Source organism: Neopelma chrysocephalum, unplaced genomic scaffold (assembly GCF_003984885.1).
Source record: "Neopelma chrysocephalum unplaced genomic scaffold, ASM398488v2 Primary Assembly neopelma1_102, whole genome shotgun sequence".
NCBI lineage: Eukaryota > Metazoa > Chordata > Aves > Passeriformes > Pipridae > Neopelma > Neopelma chrysocephalum.
The window spans coordinates 196,553-220,485 of NW_020897765.1; the positions used below are offsets into that span (position 1 = coordinate 196,553).

The 23,933-nt window shown below is 37.2% G+C and overlaps 1 protein-coding gene across 1 annotated transcript; it reads left to right on the forward strand.

The window, feature by feature from the left end:
• Window positions 1-14: 14 nt before the first annotated feature.
• Window positions 15-22,667, forward strand: LOC113973502 (UPF0061 protein Pfl01_0444-like). Its single transcript, XM_027695662.1, has 19 exons — window positions 15-192; window positions 1,388-1,506; window positions 1,756-1,884; window positions 2,615-2,679; window positions 2,783-2,839; window positions 2,939-3,037; window positions 8,473-8,540; window positions 9,230-9,317; window positions 10,452-10,521; window positions 11,138-11,210; window positions 11,779-11,862; window positions 13,878-14,007; window positions 14,542-14,586; window positions 14,674-14,755; window positions 14,846-14,938; window positions 18,078-18,157; window positions 18,965-19,008; window positions 21,384-21,463; window positions 22,322-22,667. Exons 1-19 carry the CDS (start codon window positions 15-17, stop codon window positions 22,442-22,444), a joined length of 1,707 nt encoding a protein of 568 aa, XP_027551463.1. The 3' UTR covers window positions 22,445-22,667.
• The last annotated feature ends 1,266 nt before the right edge of the window (window positions 22,668-23,933 follow it).

Genomic DNA, 23,933 nt, shown 5'->3' on the forward strand with positions numbered 1-23,933 from the left:
GAAGGTTTGGGGACATGTGGTGGCCCCCCTGGCTGGCCACCTGCCTGGCGTGGGGCTGTGTGGCCGCGCTGTGCGGCTCCCGCGGGCTCTGCCTGGCCCCGAACGCCTCCCGCCCCGCGCCGGGGCAGTGCCCGCGGCGCCGGGGAGCGGCGGATCTCTGCGCCTGGGCCCTGTCCTCCGACAGCCTCTTAGGTACGGCCTGCCCTGCCCCGGGCTGCGTACGCCTGCTCTGCCCCGAGGCTCTTGCTTGGTGGGTTGTGGCAGCTGCTAAAGCAGAAACTAAGTGAAGACCTGATATACACAAATACTACTTTTAAAATTAAAACCAGAGTGGCCGTAAGGAGCTTTTTTGGTTTATTGGTTGGTTGATGTTTTCTTTTCCGAGTCCCAGTTAATGCAAAATTGATAACCTGACACCTCACTGGCAGTACACAAAACGTTGTAGCTCTCAGGCACACAGAATTGCCTGTAATCATTATGGTAATTTATATGATAACATTACAGAACTAATTTCATCAGGTGACACAATTCCTTGTGAGCATTAAGAAATAATAGTCAGTGATGAATCTTGTGTCAGCTGGCTATAACAGGATTTGTCAATAGAGGTATTGACAAACATGGCTAACAGTAACAGTCCAGAGATGCTAGCTCAAAATTTTTACAAAACAATGTCTATAAAGTATTAGGATTGTATAATTAATGTGGAATCGTAAGATTGTTGCAAGCAAAAATCCATAAAGATGGTAAACCACACAGTATTAGTTAAGTGTTTTAAAACAATATTCATCCTCTGTTACCATGGATTGGGGCACAGAATAGGTCCGAAGGAAGAATGAAGCACATCTTCTGAGTACATATGTTATGCTACAGCGAGAACTACATCTTCTGAGCCTTTCATTCACTGTTTACATTGCTCAGAAAAGACTTCATCAGGTTTCTTAGGTTACATGGTGATCATTGCTGCATATGGACTATATGCAGCAGTTAATGGTGCACAGTGACTTAAATCTGTTGCACTACATTGTGCAGCACTGAACTACATTCAGTTGTGGGAATAGCTGAACTCTGTCTCATATAAATATCTTTTAGGGTTGTATATAATGTAGTGCAATATGAAACTACTTAGATATGGTTTGGATGTTAAAAATAGCATGCCCTGCTAGATTCTTTTAACTGCAGAATTCAGTCTTTCTTTTCAAAAATTCCAAACAGAATAAAAACCTAAATTTATTTGGCCTTGCTTTTCATGCAGGCTTAATTTAGATTGTGGTAAATACTTGAGTTTTAGTTGTTTCTGAATTATTTTTATTTGTTTTAAGATGAAAGGCATTAGAAAGATATGATTAATTTTTTTAAAAGACATTTTTTCTCTCTTTCATGTTTACAGATCCTTTTCCAGTTGATGTGATCCAGGAAAATTATGTCCGTAATGTGAGAAACTGCATTTTTTCAATTGTCTATCCTACACCTTTTAAATCTAGAGTTCGTCTTGTAGCTGTTTCAAAGGTTGGTTGTTGTTTTTTGTTCCTTTAGTAGAGATTGCTAATATGTGTACTAAAGTATATTTTAAAGTATATTTTAATATTCATATGCTATTTATTGTAAAAGCATCTCATCACTATATACTTTAAACATATTTAAAACATACTTAAGCATATATAAAACATATTGTGAACTGTCTGTAGAAAAAACATGTTCATTACCACTGACAATTCGATCATGTTCAAGTACCAACTGTATTCTTTTTTTCTCCAGGAGGTTCTTGAAAATATTTTGGATCTTGATATATCTATCAAAGGAACATCTGATTTTCTTGAGTTCATCAGTGGTGGGAAAGTGATAGTTGGGTCTGTTCCATTGGCCCATAGGTATGGGGGTCACCAGGTAACTGTGGCACTCATTTCTTCCAAGTTGAACTATGTAGCATTTGCATGTGAATTATACCTTGATAATACCTGTAAGTACATGAACACTTATTAACATTTTGATTGCAGATTTGATTTTCATAAGGGGCTGCAGGTGGAAGAAAACTATAATATTCTTTCTCAGTACCATGTTTACTTCCTCTGCTTTTGTATATTCCTGAAGCAAATTATCGTTTTGACTTCCATTAGCTGCTGACTCTGCTTGGCACCCCTGCAGCTTAGCCAGCTCTGATTCGTGACAGGTATTATCAACTCAGAGGAGTGAAAAAGGGCAGAGCCTCACTGCAATACCATGATTAATAAGAGTTAAGCTTTATTGCAATTAGTGTGATTATTAATGGAGAAGAATGGTAGAATTTAGTTTGTAATTTCCAATTAAAAATACCAAAACAAGCCATGTGAGTTTAGAGGCTCGTTATACAAGCGAGGCAGGTCTGTAGCTGTACATCATAGCTGGAAGGTGAAAAAAAGTGGGGATTACTGCCATTATCCTTTTTCTGTGGTTTTCTGATTAATTATTGGTGTGAGTGTGGAAATAACAGCTTTAGGGATCAACCTCATAATGACTGTGTGAGAAAATGTGTCATTATATTGTGTAGAACACAGAGAACCTACATGTAATTTGTATTGTTTCAAGTATAACTGTTATAAATGGTAGAAGAAAATAACTTGATTTTAATTTTTGTCAGTTTGGTACCTGGGCAGGTCAGCTGGGAGATGGAAGAGCCCACTTGGTTGGAGTATATACAAACAGGTGTGACATTTTTTTAAATGACTGATTCAACTCTGTGTTCGATTTAGTTGATTGATGGATAGCTCAAGGTGTACTGTTAAAAATGCTAATGGTATTTTTGCAGGCATGGTGAGAGGTGGGAACTGCAGTTGAAAGGGTCAGGAAAGACCCCATACTCCAGGTAAGTTGCGGTTGTTCTGTGTACGCTAAAACTGAATGTTTTCTTTTTGAAATTTGCTTTGATTTTATGACCTATTCCTTATTTCTCTGTTCTTCATAGGAATGGAGATGGAAGAGCTGTGCTTCGCTCTTCTATTAGAGAGTTTTTATGTAGTGAGGCCATGCACTATCTTGGAATTCCTACAAGCAGAGCTGCTAGGTATTTTTCTTTTTTTTTTCACAGTATCTTCATTTACAGGTAATTTTGTGACTGAGTTTCACTGAGCATCAATAATGGAGGACAGTTAGTTTCCAAGATGATAGGTCTTTTCATATGGGTGCTATCAGAACAAAATATATCCCTCCAGTTCTATAGATTTTTGGATAAAACTTTCCAATAATAATAAGCTCCAGCAATTAATCACATCACTTTTGTCTCTGCTATGCTTTAAAATACTACTTCATTTGAAAACAATATTGTGTACTGTCTGTGTCTAGCGGTAAACAGCTGTTGTTCACTGGTAAGACTGTCTTAACAGAGTTACCTTAGCTTGAAATGTGGCTCATCTTGTAAAGAAAGTAAAAAGTGGAACTTAGATCGAGTAATTATATCTGACACTAACTTGCCTCTCCATGGTTTATGATATTTCAATCAAGAGTTTTGTCTCTTTAAAATACAGAGAAATTGTTCTCTTACCACTGACTTGCAAAACCAGTAGGGCTGGATTCCTGCCCTGTAAGCAGTAATAATACCTTTAGTGTATGTGGATAATCAATGACTCTATTAATACATTTTTCATGGTTAATAAGCGAGTCTTTTATTACACTGAAGTTAAACATTTGAATAAATTTTCCTAGAATCCAGCCAACTAGGAAAATGTTGAAAGTGGCTATTTTTGTACTGTTATAGTCAGTCAGTTGCACATTTTAAGATTGGTGGGAAAAATTGTCAGTCATATGAACAGATGTTAATATTGGAGGTAGTACTGAATGTAGGCAATTGCTCTCAATTCTTTGTTTATGCAAACACCCCTTGAGCAAAGAGAGAGATTTTGTAAAAAAAAATTCCAAAACTAATTCTCTTTGAATCAAAGGAGACTTAATACTTCAGTCATTTGGATGATTTTCTCAGAATCAAGTAACTGATTATTTTCAGATTATCATGTTTAAAATATCAAGTTGATTTTGTGTTCTAAGTAGTCTCAAGTCTGTACTCCAACGTTTAAGGCTTCAAAGAAAGTAAATGTTCTGCAGAAAAGGCCTGTATTCAGCTGCCACATGTCTAGGTATCTGTATTTGCAAAGTGTCTGCAAATCCCTCTAGCATTAGTTCTATCACATTTGCTCTGTTGAAGTGCAGTGCTTGTAAATGACATTTTTGATGGTTTATTCAGTGACTTCATCCTGAGACCCTTTGCTGTTGGCTGTTAATGCAGAACTTTAAATCTGTCTGAATATCAGCAGGAAAGCATCAGGCAGGTTATAGCCTCTCTTTGCTGTCGTCTCAACAAATTGTTCAGTGCCAAACTAGTATGAAAGTACTCTTTAAGTGTGCGCAAATTCTACTGAGCACACAGTGTGCTTTAGTTCTCTGCTGGCAGATTGGTTAAATGCCTGGCTCTCTTAACTGCTGTACAAGATCTCCAGACTGTTTGCAAGACCTAATTTAGAAAAACCCCAGCTGACATCCATGTTCTTCCCAATGGGGAGCTGTTGTACTGAGGCTGGTGGGATGCACTTACAGAGGTCTTGTCACATCTTGGCAGAAGTGGGAGGAAAAGCCTTACAGCTTATCCCAGAACACCCAGCAGGTTGGTTTGCTCTATTAATGTTAAGTACTGTGTTCCCAATGGGGTGCTACAGTTTATGACTGTTCTGCCAGACAAAGAACACTTCATACAGTACCATTTCAGTCACATACTGGGACTAGCAGTGAGCAGTGTCATGCATTAGGTCAAAAAAGTGAGCTAATATGCATAGTTTTCAGAGTGGCCTTTACTTGCATAGGGCTTGATGTTCATGCAAAAAAGCAGGCAGAGCACTTTGGAGTGTAAAGTCCAGCCCTTAAGTGAGAGCTGGGTAGGGAGGGGTATAATCCATCCATCCTTCCGTGAGTGCTGTTCCAAGCTTCTTTGGTGTAAGAGCAATTTCAGTGCTCCATGTCCTATGGTTGAGTGTACATCTGGTCTGCTGCTGCCTTCTCTCCAGTAATGGTACTTACCAACTAAGGGACCATTTGAAAACTACTTTTATAGTGGGAATGTATCTTTATGTGGCTGCTCAGCTACCTGGCCAGCCCTTAAGTGTTGCATGTCCATTAACTTGTATTGGTAACTAAATGTTGATGCCCCTATGGATTTTTTGTCAGCAATAAAAGAAGTGCTGGTATTCTACAGAAATTTTGCAGAGAGCCTACTAAGAGTTACAGAGTCAAAAAAAACAACCCTTCTGGCAGAGGTCTGTTCAAAATAGGAAAATTTAGTAGCATTATTATTAGCATTATTATTCTGACTCCTGTCCCCTGGTGCTCTGATACACACAGTATTTTGTAAGTATCTGTCATGGTTTGAGCAGGCCCAAAATCCAATTCTGATTCCTAGCCCCCCCACCCACATCTCAACCCCATGTGAGATGGGTTTTCCAGACAAAAACACGAGACTCAATATGGGGGGAAGGAATATATTACAAAGACTATACACATAAATAAATACTATAATACACTGCATACAATCTTAACTCTATATCTATCTCTACCATGACAGTAATATTTACAATGGGCCAAATCTCTTCTTCTTCCAAATAAAAGTCCAGGAGAGAAGAAGAAGAAAAAACCCCTTCCAGTCTCTGAGCAACAGGTCTCTCTCTAGGCAGCAGGCTTTCTTCTTCTCTTCCAGGCAGCAGTTGCAGCTGGATCCTTGCCAATACACACGAGGGGGGTCTCCAAGCCCCTCTCGGCCCTCCGTCTTCAAAACGGGGGTCTTTCCGTGGACTACGTAACCCCAGACAAGGTCGTTCCACCACGGTCATATCACGAAGCACGGGGGTCTTCGTGACAGTCTGGTATCTTCAGGGGAAATCAAGCCCCTTCACAGAGCTTCTGTGCTCTGCCTCAAAGATGGCTGCCAGCTTCTCTGAAGCTGCAGCAAGGGGGGGGGAAGCCCAAGGTCACCCCCTCCACACACATTCCTTTGGCCATCCTGGCTTTAGCTCTCAGGAGGCCATGAGCTTCTTAGCTCCTCTTTGTAGTGCATACTGCACTCCAAGATTCTTCCAAGTGAGTCCAATCATCCTCCTCTCTCTCAGAGGAATCTCCAGTGAGTTTGGGGGTTTGGGTTATCCAATTCTTACCCCGAAACTCTGTTCCTGCTGCTGGCTCAGTCCTCTTCCAGGTGCTGCCTTTCTGCTTTCCTTTCTCCTCAGACATCTCTGTGTCTTCCATGCAGCATACTGGCTTATGTTCCTCCTTTTGGGCCTGCTCAAACCATGACAGTATCTGAGGTTCATTCCCTGTATTTGAATTTTTTTGTTTTCTTTTAAAGGGTTAAGATTTTCTTCTTCCACCTCATTTATGTCAGAGTTTTTTGTACTCAATCCTACAGACATACCAATTGGTTTCAAATGAGTAATTAAAAAAAAAAATCCTAATGCTACTTGTATAAGTACAGCTCCAGTAATGGGAGCAGATTGATTTCTAGATACGTTTTCCCACCTTCTGGAACAATTCACTGGCTGTTTTTTGCAGTTAACAGAACATTCAGTTTGAATAGCTACTAGATATCTTCAAAAATACTGAATGTAATACAATAATTTAGTTTCAAAGCCACAGTTGCTGTTGCAAGCAACTGCACTGTGTAAGAATTCAGAAAATTTCTTTTCATTATTTTTTGGTACATATTTATGTATGCATACCCCACATTTTTGGTCCAACTGAATTCCTTCTAAAATTTTATGCTTAAGTATGTAAACCCTGAATCTAGTGTACTCTCAAAATTTAACTCTTGGGAGTTATTTTAACACTGTGACTGTCTTCAGTCATATTTACAAATGGAATATTAGGTTTGCTTCTTGATCTTTGCTGTGTACCTCCAAAAAAGTTTGATTCTGTCTTCTGTGCTGTCTTCAACTCCCTAATAGTCAGCAGATACAAGTGGCTGCATTAAATATCAAATAGCATGCCACCCAACTATTTTGGATCATAGAATCATTGTTTGGGTTGGAAGGGACCTTTAATCGTCATCTAGTCCAACCCCCCTTGCAATGAGCAGGGACATCTTCAACTAGATCAGGTTGTCCAGAGCCCCATCCAACCTGACCTTGAATGTTTCCAAGGATGGGGCATCTACCACCTTTCTGGGCAGTGTCTCACCACCCTTTGAGTAAAGAACTTCTTCCTAACATGTAATCTAAACCTGACCCCTTTCAGTATAAAGCCATTTCCCTCATCCTATCACTAACAGCCCTTGCAAAAAGTCCCTTTCCAGCTTTCCTATGGGCCCTCTTTAGGTACTTGAAGGTGCTGTAAGGTCTCCCCAGAACCTTCTCTTCTCCAGGCTGAACAACCCAAACTCTCTCAGCCTGTCCTCACTGCAGAGGGGCTCCAGCCCTCTGATCAGTTTTGTGGCCCTTCTCTGGACCCACTCCAGCAGGTCCATGTCACTCCTGAATAAAAGAATATTTTCCAGTTCAACAAGCAAAGATAAAGAAAAATTATACAAAATGAGCTAAATTATCCTGCTGCTAGACTCTTGAACAAGAAGTCATCTTGGCCTATTGAAGGGATAAGACCTTCTTCAGAAGATAGCACCAAGCATTTCTTCTGCCGGATTGTTAGTGTCATCCCCGTTCCTTTGGAATGAAAACATCCTACTTGTTAACCTTAGAGGAACATGATACTCTTGCATAGTTTGTGAGGATTGATTTTTCCTAATTTAACAGAAAATACAGTGAAATTACGTATTTTATTTCATAAAATTAATGTAAGTTGTGAAATATTTTAGAGCAAGTTGTTCCAAACACTCACAAATCTCAGTATTTGGGTAAATATGAAAATGTATAGGATGTGCAGAATTTCAAGGCAAAGGAAAGGAAGAGATTGTTTTTAAAAATCCAAGCACTAGTACCGGTGACGAATGGGATAATTGTAATGTATCATTAGAATTATGTCTTTTTTTGTGTCTTGAAGAGTTCCTGATTGCTAAGTGTCCTAGATCTGTTCCCAAAGTTCCTGAGACAACAGTTTTGTCTCATGTAAAGGGCAACCTCCATCTGATGCAACAATTTGGTGTCTAATTTTTCTCTTAAGATTTCACTGTTGTCCTCAGGGAAATTGTGACTCATTTAATGTTATAATCACACTAATCAGTCACTGAGGTTCCAAGTGAATGCAGTTTTTTTTTTGAGTGCAGCCCCCTTGCCATGAACAGTGTGAATAATGAAAATTGGACAACATTATATTAAGTACAAAATAAATGCACCTTGCTAATGAACCTTGATAAGCCTTGGCTTACTCTTTGCCTATGTCATTTTAAAATACAGAGCTATGCCACCAAAAAGATATTTCTTTTTATGAACAAAATGAATTTATATAAAATATGACTTCATTGTAAATCATTTTTGCTGAGATAACTTTTTAATGTTCATTTCTTGTGTGTTACAGCTTAGTTGTAAGTGATGATGATGTGTGGAGAGACCAGTTTTACAATGGAAACATTAAGAAAGAAAGAGGTAATGAACATATTTCGAAATAATATGTTACAACACTGTAACTTCACTCTCCATGAAAAAAGGTGTAATAAAAAGTACTAAATAGGTTTAATTTCATTTACTGAGATATAAAACTTGTCCTGGGAAAATCAGCCTGAAACATATCTTGGTTGAAGAGATTAAGCCCTATGAACAGGTCTTCTATGACTGTGGCATATGTCTTGCAGGAATATAATTTTCATTTTCACTTGACATTACAAAAATGATATAGGAAAATTTTCCGTTGTTTTGATAGCAGTACTAGGATGGTGGGAATGCTACAGTGGCTGTGCCATTGCTACATTCTCTACACCTGCTCTGAAAAAGAGTGGGATGGCACAGTATGGGCAAAATCTGTTGATGCTGGTTCTTTCTCTGTTCCTACCATCTCTGGAGTATTTCTAGTACTAATGCACTAACAGAATTTTGCTTATGGTTACTGGTATAGCAAATTGAGCTTTATCATTAAAAATGTATGTGTAGTGAAGTAATATTATACATTACACATATTCATCTGTTACGTGTTAAGCATACTTACAAAAATAGCAGTTTAACTGTGCATATATAAATTCTGTGTCTATAGAAACAACACATGATGGCTTTTATTATGCAACTGTTTTATTTTGCTGATAATCTGTTTACATTTAAACACATATGTCTCTATATTTAAGGTGCAATAGTGCTACGTCTTGCCAAGTCATGGTTTCGTATAGGATCCTTAGAAATCTTAGCTCATTCTGGGGAACTGGATTTACAAAGGTTTGAATTTAATCTTCATAGTAACTATAGTAGTTTTCTAAACAGTTGAATATATATTAGAATGCATGTATACATTTGGAATTTAGACATAAATTATTTAGAAAGTAAGATTATATAATTTAGAAAAGTAACCTGCTATTTTTATACAAGCATTCAAAAGATACCTCATCAGGGTAAAAAGCCTGGGTCTTACAAAATGAGAAAGGTTTTGTAGCTGAAATAATTCTGATAACTAAGCACTAGGGAGGAGTTGTTTGCTTTGGAAAGATTTGTAAATTGAAAGTATAAGTTCCCACATTTTTCGTAGTTGTCTGAGAAGCTAAATTAACAGAAATATGAAATAAATCACTAGCATAAGTATGTTGTATAAGTATGCTCTCCAGAAACATGCAGAATTAGAGAAGTATGCTAGGTAAGAAATCATTGCAGAGTTTTAAGTCTCTCAGCGTGACAAATTTTTAGATCTACTTAAATATTTAAAAGGAGCACTAGAAGTTGTTCTGGGATGCTTACAAATGAGGAATAACTCATAATAGCAGTTGTAAATTGTAGTAACTGATAATTCAGTTTAATTTCCCACATCACTCTACACAGCTACTATTCTTTGTTTTGTTTTGTTTTTTAATTTCAGCAGATTTTTATTGTAAAACTGAAAGACTGAATTAGGGAACTGCTTTTAAGTTTTGGGTTGGTTTTTTTGGGGTTAAAGTATTTTTTGGTTAAAGAATTCAGCCATAAAATTTACTTTTTGAGAATTCTGGTGAAGAATTGTTCCTTGTAATTGTATACATTTTTTTTTTTGGATATGCAAACTCCATTTTCCTAACAAAATGGATATTGCTGTATGCAAAACCGGATCCTGTTCTACTCTGGAGGTTTAATGTGTGGAAATAATTTTTATTCTGTGTGGCAATCTCCAGCCGTGTTTATGACTGGAACCTTAGGGTTAGGTTGTATCTCCAAGCATTTGGAAGAGCTTAATCCCATACTCATTGGAATAAATAGACTAAGTTTTCTAATAACTATTTGTGGCAAGGTGTTGATTAGCAGTTTGCTGTTTGAAAACAAGAATTTTGAATGATGAGTTCTAAAAGTACCAGTTTTGTTTAAAGAATTCTGCCTTTCCTATTACAGAAGATTGCTGGACTTTATCATCCAGGAACATTTTCCATCAATAGCTATGAATGATTCAAATAGATATCTGGTAAGTCTTTTTTAAAAGTTATTTTTAATTTCCACAAGCATGTGAGCAAAAATTACACAATGCTCTTCAGAGTTTCAGCTTTTAAAAGCTTTTAAAATTTTGAAGTAAGCTTCCAGGTTTTATTAGCAAAAGTTTGTTAATTCTATGCAGTAAAAATCTGCTTCTTGATTTTTTTGTTTTCTCAAAATCAAATATGAACATTCTTCACCACTTTTCATTATGGAAATGTTTATTGTGAAGCTTCCATTTTCTGTTATCTTTTGTTCTCTTACTGCTCAGATTTTGAGTGAGCAGTGGTCAGGAAGTTTTTCTAGTATAAAAGTAGTATATACAGTATATTCTAGTATACACACTAGTATATAGAGTGTATTTTTTTTTTAATGTTACTTTTTAATTTCTTTTAGGACATCTGTAAATACTTACTTAACTACAGTCTTTGCTGGATAAGTTTATTATGCACTGACATAATTTAGAATGGGAATGAAAAGTCCTGACAGACAAAGATATAAATTTTTAAAATAGAATATATTACATATTTCTAAGGTGAATAAAATGTTTATGTCATTTACTATTTTTGATACAGAGGACTTGAAGTAAAAGATGTATTTGATTTTAGGAATTTTTCTCTACAGTCGTATCAGAGACTGCAAATCTGATTGCATTGTGGATGTCTGTGGGGTTTGCACATGGTAAGCTGCATTGGCTTTACAGGAGGGACTTTTTATAATCATATGCTTAAAAATGGGGTTTATTTTTCACTTTTGTCTTCAGTTCTTCTGCTGTCTCCTGGTGGGAGCATGAATTCCCAAAACTGTTGCAACAGTCCCGTGTATAAAGACAAGGTGTCGATGTCATGTACAAGTTTAACTGCTCTGAATTTGTTCCATCCGCATAAAAACCCGGCCTCTTATAGTGCGTAGGCTACAGTGCTGCCCGCCTTTGCTCCAGGTTTCTGTTATCAAAGATAAAGCAGCGATGCGCTGCCGATCCTGCCGCGCTGCGCGAGACGGGGCGGGCCCGGCCCCGCCCTGAGGGGCCCGAAGGGGCCGCGGCGCCGCCTGGCGCGGGGAGCCGGGAACGCACCCAGCGCTTCCTCCTTCTCCTGCTTCAAGCAGCTGGTTTTCCAGAGCCTCATTTCTCAAAAGTAGCTGCTCCAGAGTTCTCAGATTCAGTGGATCTGTTTCACAGCAAATTTCCTGCAGGCTGCGGGGTCAGGTGGAATTTTAACTTTTGTTTCTCCTTTTTGTTTAATTGTAGGTGTGTGCAATACAGATAACTTCAGTTTATTGTCCATAACAATAGATTATGGTCCGTTTGGATTTATGGACTCCTATGACCCAAGTGAGTGTAGCACCTTTTTAATTTATTTTTGTTTTACTTAAAATAAATTCTTTTTATTAAATTATGCGGTTTCTATGTGCATGAAAACTCCTAACATTATTAGCAGAAAAATCCTAAGCATATGTATTGTTTGAAGAGCTTTAGGGAAAAAAATTGTATCAGTGGCCAGTTTCATGATAGACTATACAGGTTGCATTAATGAAATATTACTGTTAAATCAATTTTCATGAGAATGTTTCCACTTGAACTTCATCAGTTGAATAGATGCTACAACAGAACCTTAGAAAACTAAAAGTTAGATATTGCTGGAAGTAGCCAAAAGCAAAAGTGGAATACAGTAATTTTGCGTACATCAAGCTCAAGCTTTATAGTCACAGCAGCTAATTATATGTTTGAAGAAAACTAATCAAACCTACACAACTTTTCTTTGAAAGTATGAACCTGGTCTGGGAGATATATATATATAGGTCCAGTATGTACATAAATGCATATTATTAGATTATTGTTTAGAGCTTGTATCTGAGCAAGCTTCAGAACCAGCAGTGATTATCTCACTGTGTGTTTTCATGAGCTTGCAGCCTCAAATTTAGGAAATCTCATGAAAATAAATGTCATATTGTTTTACTGTATTGAATTATTATTATAAATTATTATATATTGAATATTCTATTATGCAGTGGGTTGACCCCAGCTGGCAATTAAGGACCCACAAGCCACTTGTCCACTCTCCCCTGCTGCAGAATGAGGGAGAGAATTGGAAAAGCAAGGTTGAGAAAAAGCTTGTGGGTCAAGTTAAAGACAGTTGAATAAGCAAAGAGCAAAAAAAAGGGGCAGGGGCGACCAACAAGTTGCAAAGGCAATTACTCAGCACCTCCCACCACCAGACAGATGCTGAGTTGGTCCCTGAGCAACAGCTGCCTTTGAAAAACTACCCCCAGTTTTAATTGCTGAGCATGATGTTATAGGGTACGGAATATCCCTTTGGTCAGCTGGGGTCAGCTGTCCCACCTATGTCCCCTCTGAGTCTTTTGGCCACCCCTACCCTAACTTTCTGGGGTTGCAGAGTGAGAAGGCCCTGATGCTGTGCCAGCAGTGCTCAGCAATGTGTAAAACATTGGTGTGTTATCAACAATGTTTCAGTCACAAGTCTAAAACACTGTGCCCTACAGGCTGCTGAGAAGAAAACTTACTCTATCCCAGCCACAGACACTGCACCCTAGAGCCAGATGAAAGTCTTTAGAGTTAAAATTCAGATTTGAACCACTTACCAGGTCTGACAGATGTGTCACAGGTCTCCTCCTTAATGCTCTGTTTATTGTCAGTGTCCTCTCAGGACTCAGGCAGTGCTGTGTACATTGATCAGCTTACCTGCATTTGATCTGAGCAAGGGATTCATGCTACATCCACTCAGACTGGTGCTGTAGATAGGCATACATTTTACTTCTGGATACTTATAACTTGCATAGCAGGTATTTGTTATCTCCCAAATAATGGATTTGCATACTGGAACACATTAGCCCTAATTTTTATGTGAATACATAAAGCTTGCTTGTACAACTGAAAAAAATCTTGCTTAGGTGTCCTATGAAATACATGTTTATTATACATGTGACTTTTACAGGAATACTTATAAATCCTGACTCTAGTTGAACATTTGTTTGTTTAATCTGTTTGCTAAATAGTAGTGCTATATGTAGAAAAAACTTTGTTTCTAAATGTAAAAGACATTTTTTAATGTAAAAATGGTCTTTTTCTGTTTAAACATTGAATTTATTTTGTATCTTCAAGTAGGAAAATGTCACTTGTGACACATGAGAACTTGTCTGTGAAGGATGTGTTCCTTAGATTTGCAACTAATAGATCTTGAGTTAAATCACTGTAAATAAGTATCCTTGTGATCTGACTTTAAATATTTAATAGCTTTAGGTCTTTTATGAGTTCACTCTCAATATTTTAACACTGATTGTTTATTGTAATTGCTCTGTTATGGAAAAGTAGTGTTTTGTTTGAAACAGATTTTGTTCCAAACACATCTGATGATGAAAGGAGATATAAAATAGGAAATCAGGCAAATGTTGGGCTGTTTAATCTGAGCAAGCTCTTACAAGCTCTAAAACCTTTATTGGATCCCAGGCAAAAGCAGCTGTAAGTAATCTTTAAAATATCTTAATGCTTAAAAGAAGTAGTGAGATGGGAGACCCTCTAATCACCATATGCATAGGAAAGAAAGGGATTAGCTTTTAAAATCTTTTTTTTTTAAGTGGAAATTGATTCTGGATTAATTATTGGCCGGAATAAGGTTGGAGGGAGGGGAGAAAGGTTTTTACTGGTCATAACTAATAGCAAAATAGGACCACAAAGAGGTACTAGATCTTGTGTGATTCATTGTCTTTTCACTACGGTAGGACCTTTGCCTCTAGTTTTCTGTTTTAAGTTTGTCTAGCTCATTCTTTAAGATGCTTACTTATGAAGACCATGCATCCTTCTGAAGTAGCAAGGTAGTATTTTAATAGCCTGTTGTAAAGATTCTTATATGAAGAATAGATCCCAGATGATTCAGAATATCAGTGTTTCTGAGATGTCAGTCAGAAGTAGTTTTCTTTGTTTAGCATACAGTGTGATTTTACCCACAGTAGCATTTTAGTTCAATAGAACTTGACATTTCTTTTGTTTTTGCAGAGCTTCCCAGATTTTGGAGGGTTATGGTGAGCGCTATTACAGCCGGTACGCAGTTTCAGAACTCAAACCTTCTAGTCACAGTACTATAAATTATATTATTTAACAATTTCCTAACTTTGTTATTATTTTCAGTTTCACAGAACTATTCAAAGCAAAATTGGGTCTTCTTGGGGAGAATGAGAATGATAACTATTTGATTGCTTTCCTCTTAAAAGTGAGTTTACTTTGCTAATTTTGTCAGCAAACATCTGAACTGATAGCCCATACTTGAAAAGCACTAATAGAAGGATCTTTATTTCTCTAGATTATGGAAGATACCAAGGCTGATTTTACAATGACATTTCGAGAACTGAGTGAAATTACTGAAGACCAGTTAAGGGAGCTCCATATTCCTGAGGTATTAATACCAGCACCTAGTTTTAAGAATACTTAATATAGAATGAGTAAATCAAGTTGAACATTACCCTGTCTCAAGCCTGATTTATCTGGGAAATGGGTCATTGTAGCATTATTAAGGGAGAGTAAGGCTAATACATCTGTGTCATGCTACTACCCCTCGTTAAGCCTGTGTCTGGTAATGAAGGATATGTTAATGAGAAGTGCTAATGGAAGGTGCATTAATGAAGAGTGATGAAGTCAGATTTTCAGCCTCTGGTACAGGTCCAATATGAGTAGTCATAAATTCTTATACACAGGTGGGAATGTGATTTTCTCCACATTTAAGGGGGTCTGCTACGAAGACCTTTCCTCCCCCTCCCCTCCCTTTTTTTGTTGTTTTGCTTAAGAATACCTTTTGTCCAACAAGTGAAGTTGGACAGGACTTATAAAGAAAATGTCAACCTCAGGTCAACTGAATTATTCCTAACATGGATTTGAGAGGTGGCCTAAACCTCTGCTCTCGGGCCCATCAGCTTGTCACAGTATGTAATGATAAGTGAGATCCCATCTCGTCATAAACTTGCTACAACCCTTTGCTCAGAGTGGCCTCTGCCCTTTCTTGAGCACAAGATTGGTTTTAAATTTAACTTCAAGCATAAGAACACATTTTGCTATAGTTTCCTGCTCACCCTGGTATCCCATCCTGTATTGCTGCTAGCTCAGCCTAAACATATTCTTCAGGACCACGTACAACCCTAAAAGAGACGAAAATATTTAAAAGAGATTAAATTTTTACCTGGATTTAGTGCAATCTTTAGAAGTGGAAATATAGCTCAAATGTTTGAACTGGAGTGAGATGCTAGGCGAGTAATAATTGGGTAAAAATGCAGAGGGGAAATTCTAAAAAGCTTGTACATACCTGATCTGGAAAGAAAAATAGGAAACCTTTTTGCAAGAGCCAAAATTATTTTTTTTCTTTTATTCTTTAATACAGTGCCTTTTCCATGTGATGAATATTGTTCACTTTGCCTGGGAAACTTCACTGCTTTCCCTGAACATCTGAATTACTTCTGTTTGTCTTTGAAACTATTTTAAAATGAGACCAAGTGGACGTATTAGGTTGTTTTAGGGAGGAGCAGAATGACTGTATGTAAAGCATAGAATGAAAATGAGGAGTTACTGTTTCTCTTTCTAGTTGTGTCCTAGATAATTAAGTGATTTTGCCCAAATTTTCTGGTTTTCCTTATTGTCTTCTGCTAAGAGGTCTATTCTGACCTTTTCTATGAGCATGAAGCCATTAAGCGTTAAAAAGTTGAGATATTCCAGAGGCAAGCAACAACAACAAAAAAAGGAGCTGTAGCTTTGGAGTTAATAATTTGCACAGGGTGCAATAAGAGGATGGGTGTGTTTGTAAGAGAAGGTATTTTTGTCGTAGAATGCAAGAGATTTTTCCATTTCTTAGTGGCCTATGTGTGATAGGAAGAACAAAAGCCACCCTCATACATTATGAAGTCACCCCTGGATTACTGCAGTGGAATTTATGGCAACTCCATCTCCCCATCTTTGAGGGTGCTGGCTGAGGAACCAGCAGTCATGGTATAGTTGTGACCCTGCTGCTACACCAAGGGTTGTTTCCAGCCTTCACTTGGTAGCAACCTGATCTCTTTTTTTTCACACAATAAAATGATTTAGCCCACAATTTTGAGTCCCTAAACTGATGTGGAAAAGCAGGTACAATTTTATGCTGCTAAAAAGTTTTCATTGTTTTAAAGAATTTTAATTTTAAAGTAATTTCATCTGCTGTTAATTTATACATTAATACTTTGTCAGTAGCAAAGGAAGTTCTCATATTGATTTGTAGATCACTTATGATTTTTTCAGCTGCATACCAAAATTAACCTAAAAATGCCAGAAGCCTTTGGCAGCACTGAAGCAGTCCTCACATTTAATATTGACTGGAAACATTCTGAAATTTTAGTCACTTCTGTGACTAAATTCTGTGACTCATTTTTATGATCAAATATGGTTTTCATTGTATTTTTTTACTGCCATCCCTTAAAAAAAAAAAGAACCACAGATGGGATCAAAACTTTTTCTTCTTGCTTTTAATTTCCCTTCCTTTTTTCCCCCTTATATATCTACTGCTTATCTCCTTTTATCTATGTCCATTTCTTTCTAATCTGTTCTTTCTCTGAAGTTCATTTTTTATCTGTGAGGTTTGGCTACTTTCAGCTGAGCAATATGAAGCAGCTGTTAGCTCTCAGTCAACCAGGGAAGCCTGGTTTGTGGTTGTTGTCCAGCACTGGAGGCAGTTAACCCCAAGCTCTGATTTCTTACTGTTTGCCTTTTCTAGGTTCTATCTCCTCTCTCACTGTCTCTATTCTTCTCCTCAGTATTCTCCTATTTGAATACAGAGGAAAAGATGGTAGTAGAATTTTGAGGGAGAAAATTCTTGAAGAGTCATCATATGTTTCCCTCTTAAATCCTTTTAATATTCATTGTCCTGGTTTCAGCTGGGATAGCGTTAATTTTCTTCCTAGTAGCTGGTACAGTGCTATGTTTTAGATTTAGACTGAGAATAATGTTGATAACACACTGATGGTTTAGTTGTTGCTGAGCAGGGCTTGCTCTAAGTCAAGGACTTTTCAGCTTCTCGTGGTGCCCTGCCAGTGAGGAGGCTGGGGGTGCACAGGAAGCTGGGAGGGCACAGAGACAGGACAGCTGACCCAAACTGGCCATAGGGATATCCCACACCAGATGGTGTCATGCTCAGCAAATAAAGTAGGGGAAAACTGGTGGAGGGCCATTGTTTGGGAACTGGCTGGGCATCGGTTGGTGAGCAGTTGTTTTTCATTTGCATCACTTGTTTTTCTTCAGTTTTATTTCTCTCTCCTTTTGTTATTTTTCTTTTCATTACTATTATATTATTATTAAATTATTTCAATTATTACACTTTTATTATCTCAACCCATGACTTTTCTTACTTTTAACCTTCTGATTCTCTACCCCATCCTACTGAGGGGAAGAGTGAGCGAGTGTTTATGTGGGCCTTAGTTGCCAGCTAGGGTTAAACCACAGTATTCTTTTGCTTACTTTGGTTTTTGCTTAACAGGAAGAAAATTCTGATTACCTGCCTCTAACTGTTTCTTTCTCTTTAGGAGTTCTGGACTCTCCAGGATCTGAGTAATCACAAATTATTTTCAGAATGGGTTACTATGTACCTCTCGAGATTAAAACGGTAAGTCTGATGCATTTTCAAGTGTGTATTTGCCAGAATCAGGCAAATTTAATCTGCAGTGCTTTTTCATAATCTTTGGTGGGTCTAATAAACTGGCCCAAACACGGTTTCATATGCCTTTTTTGGTTCTAGATTGTGCTGGATTCAATAATAATTACTATTGTAGTTCTGTTTTGGCACATAGCTACATAAAAATGACATGGGAGGAGTGGTCTGTATTTTTATCAGATGTCTTTGGTTAACAATTTTTGTTAAAATACCAGTCCTACAGATTCAGTCCAAGAATCACAAACAGGCTTTGCAAATACATAGGAATGAATAGTGTTTAATTACTGGTAACATATATATATTTACTGTGTAATAACATTGCTTTATGATGACAGCGGATGGAAATTGAACAATCATGAATACACAGACTGTGTTTGGAAAATGCTGATGTTGCATAGATAGGAACACTGATTCTTTGGTCTTAATAAAGAATGTAATGTGTTTTTCTTAGTCGAATATGGTATGTATGGCTAATAGTAGTGAAAAGACATATATATCAGGTACTTGGAAATTTTATTCAGTAAATACAATTCTTAGGAAAAATTAATACAGGATACAAAACCTACAAGAAGGGGTACAGTCTTTTCCAAGTCTAATTATTCTTACAGATTCACACCTGTTTCCGCTGAACACAAAAGCAGAACACTTAATGATTTTAATGAAAGTCAGATAAGATATTTCTAAAAATAAATAAGCATAATCCTTATTAGCTAAAAGCACTTTCTGATTTTCTTCTTTTGGTTTGTTTTCCATGTATAGTAAGAAGGGTGATTCAGACACCAAAAGAAGAACAAGAATGACAAGTAAGTAAAGCAATCCAAAGGAATTGGATAATTGGAAATGACAAATACCTCTTTATGAAGCTTTCTTTAGTGTTAGTTATTTTTCCTTTTGGGAAGAACTAAAATCTACTGTTCTTCTGACTGGGAGAAACTCTCTCACTGCTGCAAGTCTTGTAACACTACATTGATTGTGACTGTCTCTGGTTTCATCCACACTTGTGATTAGAATCTAGCCATGTGTGTATGGCTACACCTGTGAATATGTATGTACTTTTTACATAAGCCAAATGACCAAGAAATTCCTTGGCTACAGTGAGGCTCGCTTCCTCCTTAGATATCCTGCCTTTCCCCTCCTTAAAATAATAAATCTTCAATTTAATTGTCTGTGTTTACGAAGAAATTGGTCAGACACAAATCCCTTCCATTATGAATACAGTCATAGTCAGATCAGTGGCTTGAAGTCTAAGTGTGTGAGAATGCTGTGGCTGCTGCCCAAGTTGTAACTCTTCATTGTAAAGTAGGATGCTTCCTGAAAGGGCCCCTACGATTTGATTTCCTTGTGAGAGATGCCCTTCCTCTTCCTCTTTTGCTGTATCAGCTTTTCCTGAGTGCAAGTAACATCATCTTGATCTGCACTTCCTTCCTTCAGCAGTCTGGGAATGTCTTGGTTTGCATTGCTCAGAACACTGGTCTTGTCCAGTGATGAACCTTCAGTGACAGGAAAGGTTCTGGTAGGCATCCTGTACTGGCTCAATGGACCAAGATTTGTCTTATGTTTAAATATGCCCAGAGCCTTTCAACATGTTATACAGAATTCAGGTTTCTGATAGGCACCCACTTTTTTTTCTTCACCCGGAGAAAAAACTCCTTGTGAAAGGACTACCTAGTCATAGAAGGCAGAGGAAGATGCTTTGATGCTCCAAGTTATTCTAAACACAGAATGGCAAAGGTACTGCATTTTTACATCCATGCATTTAAACAGATCACTTAGATGCCCCTGTGGTCTCTTTAAAATTGTTTGGTTTTTCTTTTCGTTTGTTTGTTTGTTTGTTTAAGCATTTGCTTGTAACAGCTGTCCCTTCTCAGTACAACTTGTAGCAGAAATCTGGCTCAACACAGTCAACTCTGCATTTTTACCCAGCATTTCACATTTAAGACAAAACTGTTGTGGGTCTTCAGATTTTTATATGGTTTGGGAAGTCACACCTAAATTGTGTATTGCTGTCTTTGACTGACCTTGAATATATTGCCATTAGCACCTCGTTATTCATTATCTTTCCTAAATTGTATGTGTCATAAGATACCTCACTTCTCAAAGTACATTGCCTTGAATCATTTGAAGTTGACCACTTATTTTTATTTTTTCCTCCCTTTATTTAGTTTTCAGTTCTTAGTAGTACTTTATCTTATACTGCCTAAATTTAGCTTCTTAGGAGTTGATCAAAAAGTTTTGACAATCCAAGTCTATAATTGTATTTCTTTACAAAAGAAGCTTGTAAAAAAAAAGTAGACCAGATCATGCTTATAAGGCCACAAAATTTCTTTTGCTTTGTCCTTTTCTTATCTCGCTTATCTTACTCTTTCATAATTATCTTGTCACTTGTGTTAATTACAGATATTTTTAACTCTACTGTGAAACTTGTCAATTTCCAATGGTTAAGAACATATTTCTGGGACAAATATTCTCCTGCTAATATGACTCATGGTTTTAATGTAAATTATAATTTTTATATGAGTCATATGTTAACTTTTTCACCTTTTAAATATTCTTTTTAAGTAGTTAACACACTTTACTACTGAAAATCTATTTACTGAACTAAATCAAATACTTGGCCAGAAAAATTAAAAGAGAGATTAAAAGGAGAGTTGAAACAGTAGTTTATAAAAAATACAATTGAAATGCAACATTAAAGGCCTTTATGGCTAAACTTCTGTTATATGATAGAGGAGTATCTAAGTACATATACTTTAATGGATATCTTAATAATGACTTTTTAAAATAAGTAATAAAATATTCATTTTTATGATCTCCAGGAAGGTATTGACAACATTGAAATATGCTTTCCAGCAATGTAGCAGGAACCTAGACCATGGTAAACTCATCTCACTTAAGTCTGCTGTGTTCCTAATGGGAAATTCTTTATGTATCGGTGTCATGTTCTTTACCATTCTAATTTTTGTTTGGCACTTTGGCATTACTGATTGTGCAAGTTTAAAAAAATCCTTTTAGCAACTCATAAAAATAAATAGATTGATTAATTCCTTTTCCTTTTTATGCTTTTTTTCCTGATCTGCAAATTAAACCTTGAAGATTTCAATGACATGTTTCAATGACTGTATTTTCCTTTTGTTGAATATGTCTAACTAAATTTAAAAGGATTTACTCTTGGTTTCAGCTGTTAATCCTAGATACATACTTAGGAATTGGATGGCAGAATCAGCAGTGCAAAAAGCTAATTTGAATGATTTCTCTGAGGTAAAATTATTTCTTTTTTTTTTGACATATTTAATAATAATTGGCATAATAGCTAATGGAACAGTTTTTGCATTTACAATTTGAACTGTACTACACTTTGACCCACACTGTACTATTTAAAATAATAACAAAATTATTAATATCATCATGGCTAGGCTTCGCGAACGAAAATTTGGGAAGAGGTCTACCCACGTTTCTTGCAAGCGCGTTGGTGGCTAAAAAGGCCAATACGAGAAAGGCAAGTCCGGTTGCAAAAGACACAGCAGAAAGACTCCTTAGGTGGTATATTCTGTAAGGCTCGATTCTTTCTGCGTTGTCTTTTCTCCTCAAGGGTGATCCTGCGTGCTTTCTCAAAAGCATCAGCAGCGTTATAAATGGTTTGTCTCCAGGCCTCCCGATTGGAGGCCAGAGTAGACCAGTTATGGTGATCAATATGGCCAAGGCTGAGTTGTTGCTTCAGGGAGTCCTTGTATCTTTTCTTCGGGGCTCCTCTCTTGCGGCAGCCAGTGGCAAGTTCACCGTAAAGCAGGATCTTGGGGAGGCGGTGGTCCTTCATCCTAGAGACGTGCCCAGCCCAACGCAGCTGTGTTCTCAGGAGCATGGCCTCAATACTTGTGATTGCTGCCTGTTCGAGAACAGATGTATTGGTCACATAGTCTGACCAGTGGATGTTTAGGATTGTAACAAAATTATTAATAGCATTAATTATAAATAGTAGTGACTATATTAATAGTAGAACTAATAATGGTAAGCAATTTATGTGATAGTTTCTGGAACCAGGAAAATGGTGGAAGAAACTTTTCTAGTTTGCAGGAAAACATTTTTTATAAAAACATACCCATTTTTAATTGCTTCCAGGTCCATCTCCTCGAGCAGGTTTTACAACATCCCTTCCAGAGACAGGAGGCTGCAGAGCGAGCAGGCTACTCCCTGCGCCCCCCAGCTTGGGCCAAGGATCTGAAAGTAAGCTGTTCATCCTGAGAGAAATTTGAACAAGGAAGAAAAATGATCCAGGTCGAAGCTCAGGCCTTCAAATAGGATTAATGGACCAAGCCACAAGAACTGTTCCCCCTTATACTCTGTGGACTGGAATCTGCTACTTTGTTAGGCAAGACAAGGTCTTGACCACCTTTTTGAAGTCTGAAGATTAAAGAAATGGATCACTATGTGTGGTTGCATCAGCCAATTATATTGGTGTTGATAACTCTGCCTTTCACATTCTTCTGTGCATTACTTTAAGTAACAATATTTAAGTTCTACCAAGCTGTCACACTTAAACTCTCAGAATTCATAGCTGACCAGGTGGGTCTGAATAGCTTTTACTGATTGATCAATTTAAAATCCATCTAAGCTAGTTTTAATAATGTGGTATTTTGATTAATTTTCTTCTTGCTGTTACACACTGGTCAATATCATTGCATTCTGCAGACATACATTTTCTTAAGTCTTTTGCAGAGCTGGCACAGGGAATCATCTTACACTTATACCTTGACATCTTTTCTCTTTCTGATCTTGTTTTGTCCCATTAAACTGACAATAGAGATTTAAAGAAAATTCAGTTAAATAGCGAGCAAAGATGTCTGTCTTGGGAGTGACTTATCCCAGAATAAATTTTGGTGTCTTTGCTGGTGTCAGGTGCCTATCAAGCCTGGGCCGCTGCTCTTTGAAAGTGTATCTTTTGATACTAGTAGAAAGATTGATTGTGCATGCATGAAAAGCCTCAGGAAAATGTCACCAATCTGATCTAGAAAAGGATTGTCTTGGAAATATCTCACTATGTATGTAGTCAGGTAAATATACCTTTTGTATTCAGCCACCTTATGTTGCAAGGGACTTACAAAAATCTTGCAGGGAAAGTATTTAAAGGTCTTTGAGCCTTGGGTCTTGCTATTTATCCTTGTTTGATACTCTAGTTCCACAACATTTAGTGTATAATTAAGGCAAAATTAATACATCAGCAATCATGTCTAACATTATGCTAGGAAATTTACAGAAAAAAATCACTTATCTGAGGGCTTCATTAGTTCTTGACGTTACCTTGTCTGTTCCCAAATCCAAAATGGATTGGTTTGGGATCTCCAAATTTTGTGAGTGCCACTTCATTGAAATAGAGGCTCTTAGTGGTATAATTAAAATTTCACAAATCTATTTCTAGAAATATAATTAGTGTGGAAAAAAATTTGTAAGAAATCTTTTAGGGACTAAAAAAATATTTGAATGCCTTTACTTCTTAGCTATAATCAAAACAATTATTCAGGGTGGTTTCCCCTCAGATATACAGCTGTTCAAATGTAAATGCAGTTGTTCAAATGTAAATAGTATCATAATGGGAGGCACAATACAGGTATTTAAATACAGTTTTCTGAAATTCCAGTCTGAAGTTTAAGCAACTTAGGCAAGTTCAGCCTGGGTTAGCATTCCTTGTGCAGGATCTCCTTGGATCACTGGGATTAGTGTTTGAGCTGGCACC